The sequence below is a fragment of the Trichosurus vulpecula genome, chromosome 5 (genome assembly GCF_011100635.1).
Source record: "Trichosurus vulpecula isolate mTriVul1 chromosome 5, mTriVul1.pri, whole genome shotgun sequence".
Classification (NCBI taxonomy): Eukaryota; Metazoa; Chordata; class Mammalia; order Diprotodontia; family Phalangeridae; genus Trichosurus; species Trichosurus vulpecula.
The window spans coordinates 68,130,710-68,146,607 of NC_050577.1; the positions used below are offsets into that span (position 1 = coordinate 68,130,710).

Genomic DNA, 15,898 nt, shown 5'->3' on the forward strand with positions numbered 1-15,898 from the left:
AAGAGTTCAGAACCGTAAATTAGTTGTTCAGGGCAGTCTATTTTAAATACCAGGAGGATTTTGAGGAATAACTGTAAATCAGCTTTTATCTAACAGTCTACAAAGAAGATATCTAAATCCTAAATCATTTTTTTATGTACATGCAAATCTTTCCATCTTCAAAACTTCAAAATAACAGATGCTGTTTCCTGCTCTGTCTTTGAAATATGTTGAAAGACATTTATATAGAAATGAACTGTTTAATTCATTTCTGTATACTGAATATTTTATTCCAGTGTCCCTCCCATCTAGATGGTAACCAGAGACTTTTTGGTTTAAGTTATACCCAGTTATACCTAAGTTATACCCAGCTCCACTGAAATTGTGACTTTTTTGTTTATTAAGTAAAAAAAGAAAAGGTGAGGTTACAAAGAGGAGCCTTTTTATTCTGGTTTTTGATTGTTGCGAAAGGTTAGAGGCAACAGAGCAGAGAAGCTGTGAGACTCTTCTCTTTGTGAAGTGGGCCAGAGGCTTTGTTAAACCCTATTCAGAAACAACAGTTGGTGTCACCTAATGTTGTTCTGTAAATGTCATAGAAATATCTGAATTATGTTCAGCTTTATTCAGCAAATTTCATTAAGCTTTAGTTTAAAAAAAAAAAGCAAGATTTTCAGAGCACAGTGGCTTGGAGCTCAAAATTAGTGGCAAAGCCAATTTATATCTAGAGTTATTATTTCTTTTTTCCTTCAAGTTGATGTTTAGAGGAGATGGAAAGCTATAACAGAGAATAGGGAAGTTACTTGTATATTATTAAAGGTAATATTTGCATTTATGATTTCTTTTTAAGTTGCAGATGTTAGACTTTAAGCCTTAGATTAAAAGGAATTCATAGTACCTTTAAAGGAAGATATACTGTATATTAGGAGTATTGTTGATTTTTTTTTTTTTACTTTCAACTTAGAGATTAATGGGTTCAGATAACTAAGAGAAAAAAGCAGGGATAAATATTTGTCAGCTTCTCTAATTCTTTGCCTTTGCAAAGATAAAACAAAGCCATTTACAGAAGCCTGCAGGAATAGCAATTTGGATAAAGAAGCAGATTTTTTTCCCTTCATATTGTCAAATGCAGAATAGGGGATAGTGTAGGGGAAAATACTTTGCTAAATAGGACTTTCGAGGATGTTGGCCATCAAGTTAAAAAGAAAACTATTATCTCTCCCCTAACATCCTCTGAGAGATTGGCAGGATAACGAATTAACAAAAAAAAATTTTTTTTTGCAATAATGTCCAAAATGCTTGGGCAGTTCTGTCTTCTGTAGTAAGTTAGGCAGAGTGATTTAGTGGATCAGCTAAGAATCCTTAAGTCTCTTAGAAAAGTGGAGAGATGGTTTTGGGGTTAGAATCACTTGGATCCAAATCTTAGTTGTGCTGCTAATATCTGTGTGAACTTGGTTGGGGTTCTTTACATTGATACATTAACCCTTTAAGCTTCAAACTCATCATTTGTAAAACAAAGAGATTAGTCTAAATAAAGTTTGCATTCCAAATCTTTCATCTTAAACAATTACATTTTATGAATATCTGATAGCACATGAATTTCAATTTTTACCCCCAGTTGAATTCAGACACTATAGTGCTACCAGATGAGACATTTTAAATCAAATTGCCAGAGTCATCTCTTGAATTGTTTTATGCTTCTCAGCGTCTCTTGTAGGCGGAGGTGACTTTGGATGGAATCAGATTTGTGGGTTTACTCCAGCCGAGAGCATTCCATGAATATAATCTAACCTCAAGACCTGCTCCCTTTTTAGTTGGATAAGTTTTAATATAGTCTTTTTAGCCAAACTTACTATTATAAAGAAATGTTAAATCAAAGTCTTGGATCTCATATTTAAAATGTTTTGCTTTGCCATAATAAAATTAAAGGATCTGTTCTACCCACTTCTATGCCAGTTAATCTAGAATCAGTAATGAAATTAATTTTTTTAAATAATTATACACCCAGCTTAATCTCATTTTTCAAGAAAATGTTTGAAGAGCGATTAGATAATGAAATGTGGATGCAGTGTTTTTTGTGTTGTTACAGTGATTAAAAACCCTAGCTTATATAAAAATGCTGTAGCATAGAGAATATTTGTAATATTTTTCAATGCAGGAAAGTTGTATTTCACCACTTTTTTCTGTATAAGTAGTGTAATAGCTTTCAGCTTGATTTTACCCAGAGAGAAATGATTATTAATTACCAGTGATTTGTGGGAGATTCAGAGTTCCCCCTTTTTGAAGATCACCATCTCTGAAGGTTGAACTAGCCTTCTTTCTTCAGACCCCACCCAGGTGGGGAAATCATTGTGCTCCACTCAGGTTTGGATGGCAATGAATTCTTTGAGTAGCTTGCCCAAGGCTGGGAGTAACTTAGAAGTAAATGATATAATCAGAGTTCTGGTCCAACCTCTCGTAATAGTCATTTTTCTTATTAACTGTTAACCAGTCGGAGTTGATTGCCACTCTTGGGAACACCCTTCTTCCAGTGGGCATATTAGCCCTGAGCCTACAGCCCTGATTGTTTTGGTCTAAGAGAGGAATGGCCAAATGACGATCCTTCTATTAAAATGCTGGCATTATTTTTAAAAATGATTAAATTACCTAGAAATTATGTCTCAAGCCTTTTTAAACATCACAACCCTATTTTTTTGTGGAATTCTCTAAAGCATTTATAAATATTTAATAAGCTTGACTTTTAATTGATGCCAGCTTTGTTCCATATATTCCTTATAACCATGTATTATATTTTTATTTTTTATATAATCGATCTTCTTGTTAATTAATATTAAGATGTTATACAATATAGTCTAACCTTTTAAGCATGTGGATTTTTTTTTAGTCTTATGATTCTGCAGATGACTGGTCTGAACACATCAGTTCTTCTGGGAAAAAGTACTACTACAACTGTCGAACAGAAGTTTCACAGTGGGAAAAACCAAAAGAGTGGCTTGAAAGGTATTCCTTTTTAACTTAAAGGATGCACAGATGTTTACTTTTTTCTACAGATTAAAATATTATTTTTTTGAATACCATTGTCCTGTTGAATCTAATTCCTTTGGCAGATGGCACCTCAAGTAAAGAAACATATTCTGTCAGTGTAGATGAACATCTGCTCTGCAGCTTACATTTTTAGAAAGTCAGCCTTTGGCTGCTTGTAGAGAGGAAGCTGTCTCCATCAAGGAGATCTGAGTTCAGTTTCTACCTCTGACACATGCTGGCTGTGTCATCCTGGGCAGGGTATTTAATTTTTCAATATCCTATGCAACTTCTGATGTAAATTCTTTCTATCAAATACTTTCCTGGAGGTCCCAATGCATAGCCCTCGGTCTATCTATTCTTTATAAAAGATGATTTGATGAAAAGTCTCGTAGAGCAGACTTTCTTAAAAGCTCCTATCCTGGAAACCATTTATTTAATGAAAGTATTTATTTTGGTACAACATTAATGCTTTCTTCTATAATGTTATTTGCATGCTGAGGTCCCGTTGAACTGCAAGAAGGATGACTGAGTGCAGCGGGGTGGCAAGACCAAGGGGAAACAGTAAGAAGAATTGAGAAAACTAGATCACAATTCTATACAGTTACTTTAGAGGTCATATAGGCATAAGCACATTGCTTTTCCCAGGTGCCGTTTATTGGCAACAGTGTACATAATATGCATTGATACATTTGCTATTTTACTCTAAGCAAATTCTGCCCTTTTTTTAAACAAGTCTGTTACTGCAGTATAAGTAGTTTGAATTTATAGAGAATTTTATTCTCTCTCTAAAATGTGTTTTAAGTTAATTTTTTTTGTCCCATTTTCCTGTGAATTTCATTTTTTGTTTCCACCTTCATCCAATCCTAGGATAAAAATACTTCAGTACAGTTTTTTTATAGACATTTTTTGACATTGGTATTCCCTTCACCTCCCATTCCCCTCGGATAGATGTGAAAAAGAGAAAATGATTATTTTTTCTTTTTCAAGGAATTGAAATAAATGTTAACTCTTTTTTCCATTCTTTGGGCTACCTCTCATAGATAACTGGGATATAGCTGAACAGTATTGTGTAGCAGTGTGCTCTTGGGCAAAGCCATTTTAGTCATCCACTAAGCTTTTCATATCTGTAAGATTCCTTTCTATTCAGTTTTTGTTACAAAACTTAATTGTAATCATTGCTATTGGGATTTACACCCTAAAGTCAAGATTGGATAGAGGGTGAAAAAACAGCACCAGTTAACCTAGTAACATATCTTATCCTTTGATAGCTATGAAAAACCGACCAATAGTAAACACTTATCATCTATGCACATAGGAGATGTGAGGGTGAACCTCATTAGAATTGGTTGTAATGGCAATGGACTGGTAATGAAAAGATAGGGTGTAATTTTATAGCAACCTAAAAAAAGAATTTTTGTCAACTTTTTTTTTTGTACTTTTTCCCCATCCTAGTTGAACTACAGCCAAATTCTTACTTCTTTATATTCTGCACTTTACTGTAATAAATGAATTTAGACAAATGCCTACATGCCCAGTGTGCTATTTCAGGTCTGTCAAAAGTATTGGATTTATTTAGAACTCACTTGTAATGCATAGACTTCCATGTCCTTCATTCAATTTTTACTGGGCATGTGCATATATTTTTTTTCAGAGAGCAGAGACAAAAAGAAGCAAGTAAAATGGCAGTTAACAGCTTCCCAAAAGATAGGGATTACAGAAGAGAGGTGATGCAAACCACAGCTACCAGTGGGTTTGCAGGTGGAAGTAAGTATTATTTTTGTGAAAGTATCTGTAAATATCTCTAGTTTTCTCTAAGTTTATTTTACATTGCAAATGCATATTATGTTTACAAACAGTATACTGATGATGCCTCTGTCTTAGTGTAGGGGTGTGCATGTGTGCACGCATGCACGTGCACCTGTGCACGCACGCACACAGAGGATGCTTAATCTTGATAGATACCTGAGAGGATGGTGTGCATGCGTGTGCATGCGCACGCACACACACCCCTCTATATAACTTATTGCCACTTAAAAACAGATGCTTATTTAAAAATTAATAGTAACGTAGCATTCTAGCAATATTAGTTCCTATCTGACAAATCCTTAGAAATACTGGGAAGATCTAAGTGCGTTTACGATGTAGCCTAGCAGATTATAGAGGAGAGACACTTTTATATACGTGCTTCTCTGACAGAATCTGGTGCCAAGATAATACTAAGAGTTGATAATACTAATTCTAGGAATTTAGTTTTCATACTAACATAATGTTCTAGAAATTAAATGCTGTTGGTATCACTTTGACCTTTACCTATTTCATTAAAATCTGTTAAAAATTATAGAAAATATGCCTGTTGTAATACTTTTGTTAGCTACTATGTTGTTTGAGAATAGTGACCTGAGCAGCATTTCCAGCTATCTTTGGGAGGGTTTAGTGTTGTATGACATTTTGTTGGAATTGATCAGTTCCTTCTGAACATTGCCATGAACCATATGCCAAAAAAGTTGAGTCATAGTTTTTTTATCCATGTAGGGGAGAATTGAATCTTAGTTTTGGGAAAAGTACAGATTACTTGTATATCATTAACAGTGTTCCACAATTCATTAATTCTGTAAGCTTGAAATGCCACCAAAGAGTTCAGTATACTTCATTCCAGGGACGTCATCAATATTTGACCCAATAGAGAATCTACAATAAACACATGTGGTTTTTATCAAGTTGAGGGTGGGGGCAAGGGAAGGCAGTCCTGGAAATTCTTAAACATTACTCTTTAGGTTAAATTTTTTTTTTAAAGACAAATGTATTGTAGCAATCCTACAAAAGTAGTTTGCTCTCATTTTGGGGGGGGGTAGTAAAAAAAATTATAAGAGGATCAAAATAGTGATACTTTTTTATGGTGTTTAGTTTCTTTGCCATAAAATTTTTTATAGAGCAGTTAGTTTTAGCCTCCTGGTAGATTGTTCTAAGTTCTGAGAAGTGAAAAATGAACAAGAAACAGCTTTGGTTTAGCCATATTTACAAAATATATTCACATATATTTTTCTTCTTTGCTACTGAGAAAAATCCCATGAGTTAATAAACCGAAAAGAATGTGTTTGTAGTTTTTTACATTCATAGTTAGACTCTTTTAGAGATTAATTATATTTTGAAAGTATGCTTTTGCCAAAGGTCAAATTCATCTTTGAACGTGCCTTATAGCAAGATACTTAATCATTTAATATGTAACAATAATTATTCATGATTTATTGTTTTGTGATGAATTCATTTAATATAATTAAACTGTGTAAGTCATGCTGTCATTTGACCCTTCAATTTCAAAAGCTGGTGGAAATTTGATTTCTAGCTCTGGATTTAGAAAGGACTTTTGAGATTATACAGTTCCCCTTCCCATCCCAGCCCCTTTTATTTTTCAGATGAGAAAACCAATTAATGATGTTTTGTTGTGTTCTTGTTTTGGTTGTTTAATTTTTAAAGGAACACTTGTAAAGAAATGGAAGTGGCTAAATTCTGTTGCCTAGGTAGAAACTGTAGAACTTTATATTAACAGTGACTGTGTTAATATAGTTTTTGGTATTAAATGTACTAAGGTATATTTAAAACAAAGTTTATTGTTAAACATTGGTAGATGTGTTTTAAAATTCCTGTTTTTGCAAAAGCCTTTGTGTTTTCAATCTGCTTACTCTTGAACATACTGGTTTTTTCAGCGTATGATATATGGGTTGATTTCTTAGTACATTAGAAGTGCGCCTGGGAAAATGAAAGGTAAAAATGTCTTTCAGAATATAGTTGCCCAATTTCCCCCTTAACTCCTTGTTTTGGGATTGTTGATACTTTTAAAATAGTGAAACCTCCTCATTTTTTTCATAGACCTATCTAGAAGATCCAGGGTCTAGGGAGAAGCCTGAGGTTGCCCTGCCTCATGCCCCAGTTTCTTGTGGTAACTTTTGATATTTTTGTACAATGTTAGTGCAGTAGGAGAGGAAAAAAACAAAATAAAACACTTGTTATTTTTTTGTTCTCTTGCCCTGATCTGCAAGCATCCTTGCCTGCATAAGCATAACCTTTGGTAAGATGTCCCTGGTACCTCCTATACACTGGTGCTCAAAATTCCAAGTATGTGACACTTGAAATTTATGTGCCTCCAACCAGAAAATTAGAGGGGGTATTGGCAGAAGAGATGCTGGGCTCTTTCTCTACAACTTGGAGAAGTTAATTGATATACCCAGGGTCTCATAGCTGTTGTGTGTCAGAGGCTGGACTTGAACCCAAGTCTTCCTTTCTTCAAGGCCAGCTTTATCTACTGTGCCATAGTATCTCGCTTATACAGAGAACTGGGAATTTTAAATCCATCTTCCTTTTGATGGTGTGGGAAGTGATAATTGTTTATAGTGACATGCCTAAGTGAACATCAGAAAGAGTTTCAGTGTGGTAAAAAGTCTAAAACATTTTTTATATAATATTCATTTTTAGCCAGCAAATGATTCAGCTATACTATCGTTGTTTTTTTTCCCCTTCAATTTCATTTTGTCTTATCTGATATGTTCTATAGAAATCCAGTTCTTTATAGGCTGTTGACTCTATATAGTGATTATAGAACTATCAGTGAAATTTATGTGGATGAAGTTTACTTATTCACTGCCTAATTCTTGGTATACCTACATGTAGTTTTGGAAGGAACAGCATATCTTTGCATCATTAGAATGTGAAAATGTTAATTAGAACATATTTTACCACTTTTATGTAATAGTTTGACTGATAAAACTTCAAAAGGATTTTTTTTAGTGGACAGAAACTAATTTTATGTCCAGTTAAGCATAGAGATTAGCCTTGGGAGTTCTTGTTTGGTGGTACGGTAAAGGTAACAGTCAAGGAGAAAATTGGACAGGGCATTGGGAAAACTGTCCTTGAAATACATCTTCCTCATTGGCCCAGGCAGAAATTTTCTCTTGGCAATCAATCACATTCCTAATGCATTTTATAGGATAGTTATATTTTGTTTTTTTAGGATGACAGCCTAAACAATAAAAAGCTAATTATTCATCTTTGGGTAGTTTATTCATTTTCTTAACTAATAAAGGCTTTTTTCTTCATAGTCAAGTTGTAAGTTGATTGGTATGCTCTTTAAATAATAGTCTTTTATCAGCCCACCCTTCTCTTTCAAATAGTAAATTTTCTATGATCAGTTAGTATTGTAAGCTTAATTGGAAGCGTTTTTTTGGTTGTCGTTATACCAATTAATAACTTCATACAAAATTACATGATAACTTATTAAAATGCTTTGGCTATAACTGATACCATATGCACCTCCTAAGAGATTATAAGATTGTTGGCAGATGTTCACAGGTGTTAAGTGTTGTAAAACCAGAAAATGAATCCTTGTCCTATAGTTTTTTGTGGTGTTTTTTGGACATCAGGAGGAGTTGGGGGCGTCAGTTGTGATGGGTGGGTGGAAAGTAGATAGTACTCATTTAATCTTAAATCAAGAAAGTTTGTTTTAGCAGGGAAGATGGTGTGAAGCTAAGAGAGCAAGCTAACACTTAGCCTTATAGATAAAGGTCGAGACAGCTTCTTGGAGCATGTCACATAAAAGGATACTTTTTGTATTTTTGTAAATGTGAATATTTTTATTTCCTGAAAATTCCATTCTCCTTGGTGTATAAGTGTTTAGTGATAAATTAAGTTATATTTTGTTATGGTCGTGGCTCAAAGTAGAGTTGTGTTCAGTTTTTAAACCTAGCTTAGTATGCACAAAAGCCATATCCCAACTTGAATGTTAAGGCATTTATACTTTCATTTTTCCATATTAACTTCAGAGCTAGTGAAACTGCTTCAGTTCTCCTTGTGTTGGTTTTTTTTGTTTGTTTTAGTGTATATATCTACTTATAAATATTAGTAGTGAAATGTATTTTATGTACAGATTAGTTTTATGTGCCCCTTTTTTAAGTCGTAAGAAGGTGTCTTTGTACTTAATGGTATCAGCTAGGCTTTTTTTAAAAGAAGATTTTGATACAGTCTGTTTTCAGGTAGTTTTATTGGGTTCCATGATTTAGATTTAACTTTTTCTTAAACCATCATAAGAGTCTTGTAATTAGCTTAGTTTAACAAATTGTCTATCAGATAATCAGCTACCAAAACAGTTATCTAACCCTTAGTTTATGCTAAAATGACCTATAGTTGTATATATAATAATTTAGAAGTAGGACTAAGTAATACAAGTGGTGTCACCTAATATTCTTTTTTTGTATTATATCCACTGTTCATTTTTTAAAATCAGTGATTAAGGTCCAGCTATTTTGAAAAAGCCTTACTTATATTTATATTTTCTATAAAATTTTAAAAAACTATTAGAATATTTTGATTTAAAAGGTGCTAGACTTCCAAATACACAGAGAGAGACACGGAATAATTCAGATATATTTCAGTAATTTCTGTTGATCACATTTCTCAATTTAGAAAACTTGTGATTTAATTAGAGAAAGCATTTTGACATTTAAGTGTAGATATGAGAAAGGTGTGTTTTAGAGTTGACACTTAACTCTTCATTGATCTTTCAGAATTTGCATGATTATGATAGAATTTCAGAAGCTAAATAGGGTTGAAGTTTTATAAAAAGAGACTTAAGTATTAGCATGTTGCTCAATTAGCCAATGTTAAAGACAGGTTTCTAACGTAATCTTTTTTTTTTCCCCCTCATTCCAACATTCCTTTGCGAACTGAACAAAAGTGGAAGACAAGCATTCCAGTGATGCCAGTAGTATGCTCCCACAGAATATTTTGTCTCAAACAAGCAGACACAATGACAGAGACTACAGACTGCCAAGAGCAGAGACTCACAGTAGTTCTACGCCAGTACAGCACCCCATCAAACCAGTGGTTCATCCAACTGCTACCCCAAGCACTCTTCCTTCTAGTCCATTTCCTCTACAATCTGATCACCAGCCAAAGAAATCATTTGATGCTAATGGAGCATCTACTTTATCAAAACTGCCTACACCCACATCTTCCATCCCTGCACAGAAAACAGAAAGAAAAGGTATGCCTGGTATGACCTCTATTGTTAGATATTGCACGTTGAAGTGGAATTTCTGGTATTAGTGTAAGATTTCCATTTGGTTTAAGAATTCTCTTAAAATTAACAAAGAAAAAGAAAAATAATAAGTTCTGTAGAGTGACTTAATAAACATTCAATTACAGAGTAAGCTGTATGCAATTTAAAAAAGCATTCATTTAATTGAACCATTTAAAATTTAGAAACTTAATTTATAACAGATGTTACTAATTTAAATGACCTGCTAAAAAAGAATGAACTTCCCTTCAGATTTGTATAAATTTTCTATTATTTCTAGAATTTCATTAATGTTTCATCTCTTAAATTTTCTAGGAATCAGGAATTTTAATAATAGGTGACATTTATGGCAGAATTTCAAAGTACTTTATAATTAATTTATGAATCACATTTATTTAACATAACTTAAGTTTATTCACAATATTTAGATTAGAAAACATGTATAATGATTTCTTTAACACAGTGGTCCCGAAATCATTAAATAGCACTTTCTGGATTAAAGCATGAGACATAGTGGTGGAGTAAATTAAACCGATAAACCATTAATCTCTACACCTAGTCCATGGTCAAGTTGTGGGATAACAGTCATAAGAACAATAACAATAATATTTATATAACACAGCAAGAACAAATAATATTTCTTCCCCTAACAAGATAACATTGTTGTCAGGAAAGGCGTGACATTATGCATGTGAGATTTTAGTGGGGGAAAATCTCATCATTTCATAGTCAAAGCACATTATATGTAAAAATACCAAAAAATGGCTGTAAAGCATTGTATAAAGAAATCTGAGGGTATATGCCCAACATTAATTCTGAGAGTAATTCTAAAAAGAGTGGGACTATGGAAGCATTTGTGGAGGGAGGTAACCATTGAGCCTTTGCTCAAATATTCATTCCACCTTGCCTTTTATTTTATGAATGTATGATTCAACATATGACATTAATTCTATGATTATTTTAGATTACCTTATGAATTTTCTTACCATTTAAGGTATGCCACATCACTAATAAATAGCCCCATGATAAAATATTTCCAGAATTTTTAAAGAAATTTCTAATTTATCGTGTATACACGTACAAAGCCCTTTAGAGACAAAAGTCTATAAACTAGATGTACCATTTCTTCCTCTTTTTACAGAATTTCTTTGACTATCGTTCTTCCTTAATTCCAAAAAAGTTCCTTTTTTTTTATATTTGAACCTTTCAAGAGTAAGCTTCAGGGGCAGCTAGGTGGCACAGTGAGTAGAGCACCGGCTCTGGAGTCAGGAGGACCTGAGTTCAAATGCGGCCTCAGACACTTGACATACTTACTAGCTGTGTGACCTTGGGCAAGTCACTTATCCCCAATTGCCCTGCCTTTCCCCCTCCAAAAAGAAAAACTTTTTAAAAAGAGTAAGCTTCATTTTGAGTCAGGAAGAAAACTTGTGAATAAGATTTCCATGAGAAAAAAAACAATTGATAGACAAATGCAGAATTAATCATAAATCTGATAGTTTTGCTTGAGTAACCATTGCTCAATTTGCATAAATAAAAATTATTGTTAAAAGTTTTCATGCTATAGCAGAGTAAGGATTTCTTAACTGAGAACTTTCTCAAATTATATTCACTCATTGTAGAACTACCGTTTATGTACAAAACATTGATAACACAAATTGCTCTTATTTACTCATTAAAATAGAACTGCCTCTCCTCTCATTTTCTCTCTCCCCAACCTTCTTGGGCATCTACTTAGCTTGGTGATGGGCTTTGCCTTTATGGACTTGAAAGAAAGAACGTTACCTTTCCTTATGATATAATCTATAATTCAGCTTCATTCAGAATTACATTATATCTAGTCTAAATTATTTTATATTTTAAAAAATTTAAATGTTATGTCAATATATAGTTTAAATTATTTTAAAATTTTTTATTAGAAAAATGATCTTCCAGGGATATTTTATCAAAATAGGAATTACTTTTTAAATGACTAGATTTTGTATTTGCCCATTTCTGGAAGATAGTGGTATTCCTTGACTAGATGTTCTTTATTCAAATTCAGTTAACATTTATTAAGGGCTTTAAGTGTGTTAAATGCTAAAGATACAAACAGAGATATGACACTAGGATCGAGGATTTTAAGAAATTTAATAGGAATGAAGGAGCAATGGATCTGATGTTAAAGTTCCTGGATACAATTTCCCAGGAAATAGCTGAAGATAATTCCAACTATGTAAACTGCAATAACTGGCAGGATGATTGTACCATTAATAGAAAGAGCAGAAATGGAGGTAGATAAATGAGTTGAATTTTAATCATGTTACTGTTGAGATGCATAAGAAACTGGAGGGAGATAGACATTTGACTGTTTTCTGGATACATTTGATTATTGAAGCCATAGGTGTTAATAAAATCAGAAAGAGAAATTACAGAGATAGTAGAGGGGAAAGCCAAACATAGGGTCTGAGGAGGTTCAGAAAGATAAAGTATGAGTGCATGTCAAAGAAGACAAGTTTTGAGGGTCTTACCATTGTTCCAGTGAACTTGGCTTATGACCTTGGAGTTACCTTCCTTTCTTCCCTCTTTGTCCATGTTGAATCAGTTGCCAAGTTTTGTCAGTTCTGTATCTACAACATCTCTCGTATGTCTCTTCTCCACTCAGATGGCCACCAGCCTTGTTCAGACCTTCCCTTTTTACCCAGGCTATTACAATAGCCTTCTAAATGGTTTCCCTGCTGTGCTATAGTGGATAAAAATGGTTGACTTGGAGTCAGGAACATCTGTTTTCAAACTCCATGTCTGACACTTAATTGGCTTTGTGACCATGGGCATATTAACTTCACCTGCTGAGCCTTGGTTTCCTCATCTCTAATAAGGGAGTGGTATTTGTAGCTTATACCTCATAGGACTGTTGTAAGGATCAAATTATATAATTCCAGCAAAACATTGTGACATTCAGTAGAAATTACTTAGTCTCTTCCTTCTTCAATCCTTCCTTCGTACAGTAGCCAAATTGATATTCCCAAAGCAGCACAGATCTTATGCTTCTTCAGCTTTAGAAGCTCCACTGGCTCCATTTATTTCTGAATCAGAATAACAAGCCTAGTATTTACACCCATTTCCAGTCTTACTCCAGCTACCACACATTATTCTCCTTCATCCATTCTACATTCCAGCCAAATTGGCATACCTACTGTTCTTCTTATGTAGCATTCCATCTCGTGGCATTCTGTCGCCTAGGCTTAAAATGCGCTATGCCCTTGTCTTTGTCTTGTATAATTAGCTTTTTTCATTTGTCAGCCTATGTGCCTCTTCCTACAAGAGACCTATCCCAGTCCTCCTAAATTTCTAGTTGTCCCATCCTCTTCTACCACCCACCCCATTTACTTCTATTTGTATAAGTAGTTTTCCCACCTTAAAAGGTAAACTTGAGGGAAGGATAAAGGTTCATTTTTGTTATTGTATTCCCAGTACCTATCATTGAGCCTAACCCATGGTAGGCACTTAATAAATGCTTGATGAATGAAGAAAGGAGAGTCTATCAAGAAAGAAGGGAAAGTCAGTAGTTTCAGAGGCTGCTGCTAATCTACTGTTGATCCGGATGAGGATTGAGGGAAATAGGTCGTTGTGTTGTTAACAATCCAGAAAGTAATAGCAGTTTCTTTGGAGTGGTGGAGATAGAATGCAGACTGCAAGAGATTTAGGAGTTAATTGGTGGTAAAGAAGTAGGAGCAGCAAGCATGGTGGTGAAGCCAAATAGTTTAGGAATGGGAGGTGAGTGATTGAGCTGAGCTATAAATTTAGAATTATTCAGAAGGTGGTAAATGGGGATAGTCTGCAAGGAAATAAGGGATTTGTAGAAGGGTAAGAACAAATTCCAGGAATGGGAGACAAGAGAAACTTCTCCTGTGAGGATTAGCAGGTATGTCAGTATGGCTGAAACATAGAATCCTGGAATGGAGAAGTGTGTAAGAAGACTAGAGAGCTAGCAAAGTTCATGTTTGTGAAGAGTTTTAAATAGCAGAGGACTTTATATTGGATCTTTGAGTCAAAAGGGAGCCACTGAGGGACATAGTCAGACCTGAGTTTTAGAGGGGGAAATCACCTTGGCAGTTTGTGTCACTGGGAGGTGGATTGGAGTAGAGAGAGATTTCAGGCAACACCAAATGGAATGCAAGTAAAATGCTGTAGGGATGGAAAATTTCAACTAGTAGATCAACTACATTAGGAGCAGAGCATTTTAATAAAATTTTTACTTGGCTTTGCTCACAGTTCTATCCTTGATTGTAGAGGAATTGCTCAGGGGAACCATTCTTCCAATAAAGACAGTTTTGTTGGTGAGATAGTGATTGGCAGCTTTGAGAGGAACACTTTTATTTATAGTTTGTCATAACCATTTATGGTTACATCAAACCTACTCTTATGCCCTATAGGAAAGATTTCCAAAAGTGATCCTTTGGACTCTGTTTCTAAAAAGAGAAGAGGACTGTCTCAGGAGACAGCTAATTTTTATAATTCTTTTAAGACTTTAAGAGAGGCAGTGGGATAGTAGGTGAAGAGGAGTGGTGTGGTAGAGAGATAGTTGACCTTTAAGGTGAGGAAACCGGTAGCCAAATCCTACCTTAGAAATATATTGGGGGAGTGAGCTAGGGCAAGTCACTCACCTGCTCAGTACTCCAGCCAAACTCTTAGAATACCACAAATTAATATTATCTCTGTTGTATTGTATTTTCATTTATTTTGTTAAACATTTCCTGATTACTTTTTAATCAGTTTGGGGGCACTGGGGATTCAACACATGATCTAGGCAACTCTATGAGCTGCAGAGAAATTGCTTACCTGTGTTAGTAGCATTCCTTCATTCCTGTAACTGAGAATTCTGTAAACTCATGAAGTTTAAAATCCAGTTACTCTTTAGCCCTTTAAAAATTATTTCGTACAACACAATGAGATGGGCAAGGCAGAAAATATTGGACACATTTTATACCTGAGGAAACTGAGGATAAATGAATTGCTCAAGGTCACAAAACTAATAACATTGAGAGCCCGATTTAAATTCATAGCTTCATGAATTTAGAGCTAAAAGGGTCTGCAGAAGGTGTCCCCCTCATTTTACAGATATGGAAACTGAGTCCCAAAGAGGTTAAATGATTTTCTCAAGATTACACAAGGCAGTAAATATTAGTGGTGGGATTTGAACCAAAGTCCACTAGATTCCTTCCACTGTGCTGTGCTGCCCCCTAATTTTTCCTCACTCTACATCCAACACTCTTTCCATTACATCATTCTACCTCTCTAAAAATTCTTTTCCAAAACATAATTTTGATGTCACGACTTCAAATGATTCCAGTGGTGGCATCTAAAGAGAACAATTGGGAACCTTCTAAACTAAAGAAGAGTTGTTGATTTGGGGCTTTTTGTTTGTTTGTTTTTAAAGTGAATGACTTAAAAGACTTATGAGGCCAAACCCAAGGATAAAAATCTTAGGGAAAAAATTAACAGCACAAAAAAAATCTTTATGGGAAAGTATTTGCTTAGCATAGTGCCTGGCACAAGAAAAAGTGAATAAATACTTATTGATGATTGGACTACGTGAAATACAATGTCCCTTCAAATGCTGGTTCTAACTTTTCAGTCTGGGGAACTTTTGCTCTCATATAATTTTATCTGATTAATGGCACAACAAGCTTAACCTTCATTTTGATAATGAAAACTGTTTCTGTAGCCATATTTTGCGTTTTATTTATCTTAGTGGGAGGGTTCGTAGAGTACATCCATTATTAGTCAATATCACATGTAGGTACTTGTGTTAGGTCCTATGGTGATACAAAGACAAAACAATGCAGCAGTTGC

The 15,898-nt window shown here is 34.4% G+C and overlaps 1 protein-coding gene across 2 annotated transcripts in view; it reads left to right on the plus strand.

Moving 5' to 3' along the window:
• Positions 1–15,898, plus strand: part of WAC (WW domain containing adaptor with coiled-coil) — a 120,199-nt gene that overhangs the window by 60,523 nt on the left and 43,778 nt on the right. The window contains exons 5-7 of one of the 2 annotated variants that reach the window (XM_036759313.1): positions 2,861–2,976; positions 4,652–4,764; positions 9,725–10,033. In XM_036759313.1, coding sequence (XP_036615208.1) covers positions 2,861–2,976; positions 4,652–4,764; positions 9,725–10,033 — 538 coding nt within the window. The remainder of the gene's footprint in view (positions 1–2,860; positions 2,977–4,651; positions 4,765–9,724; positions 10,034–15,898) is intronic. The other variant, XM_036759314.1, reaches the window with a different exon arrangement.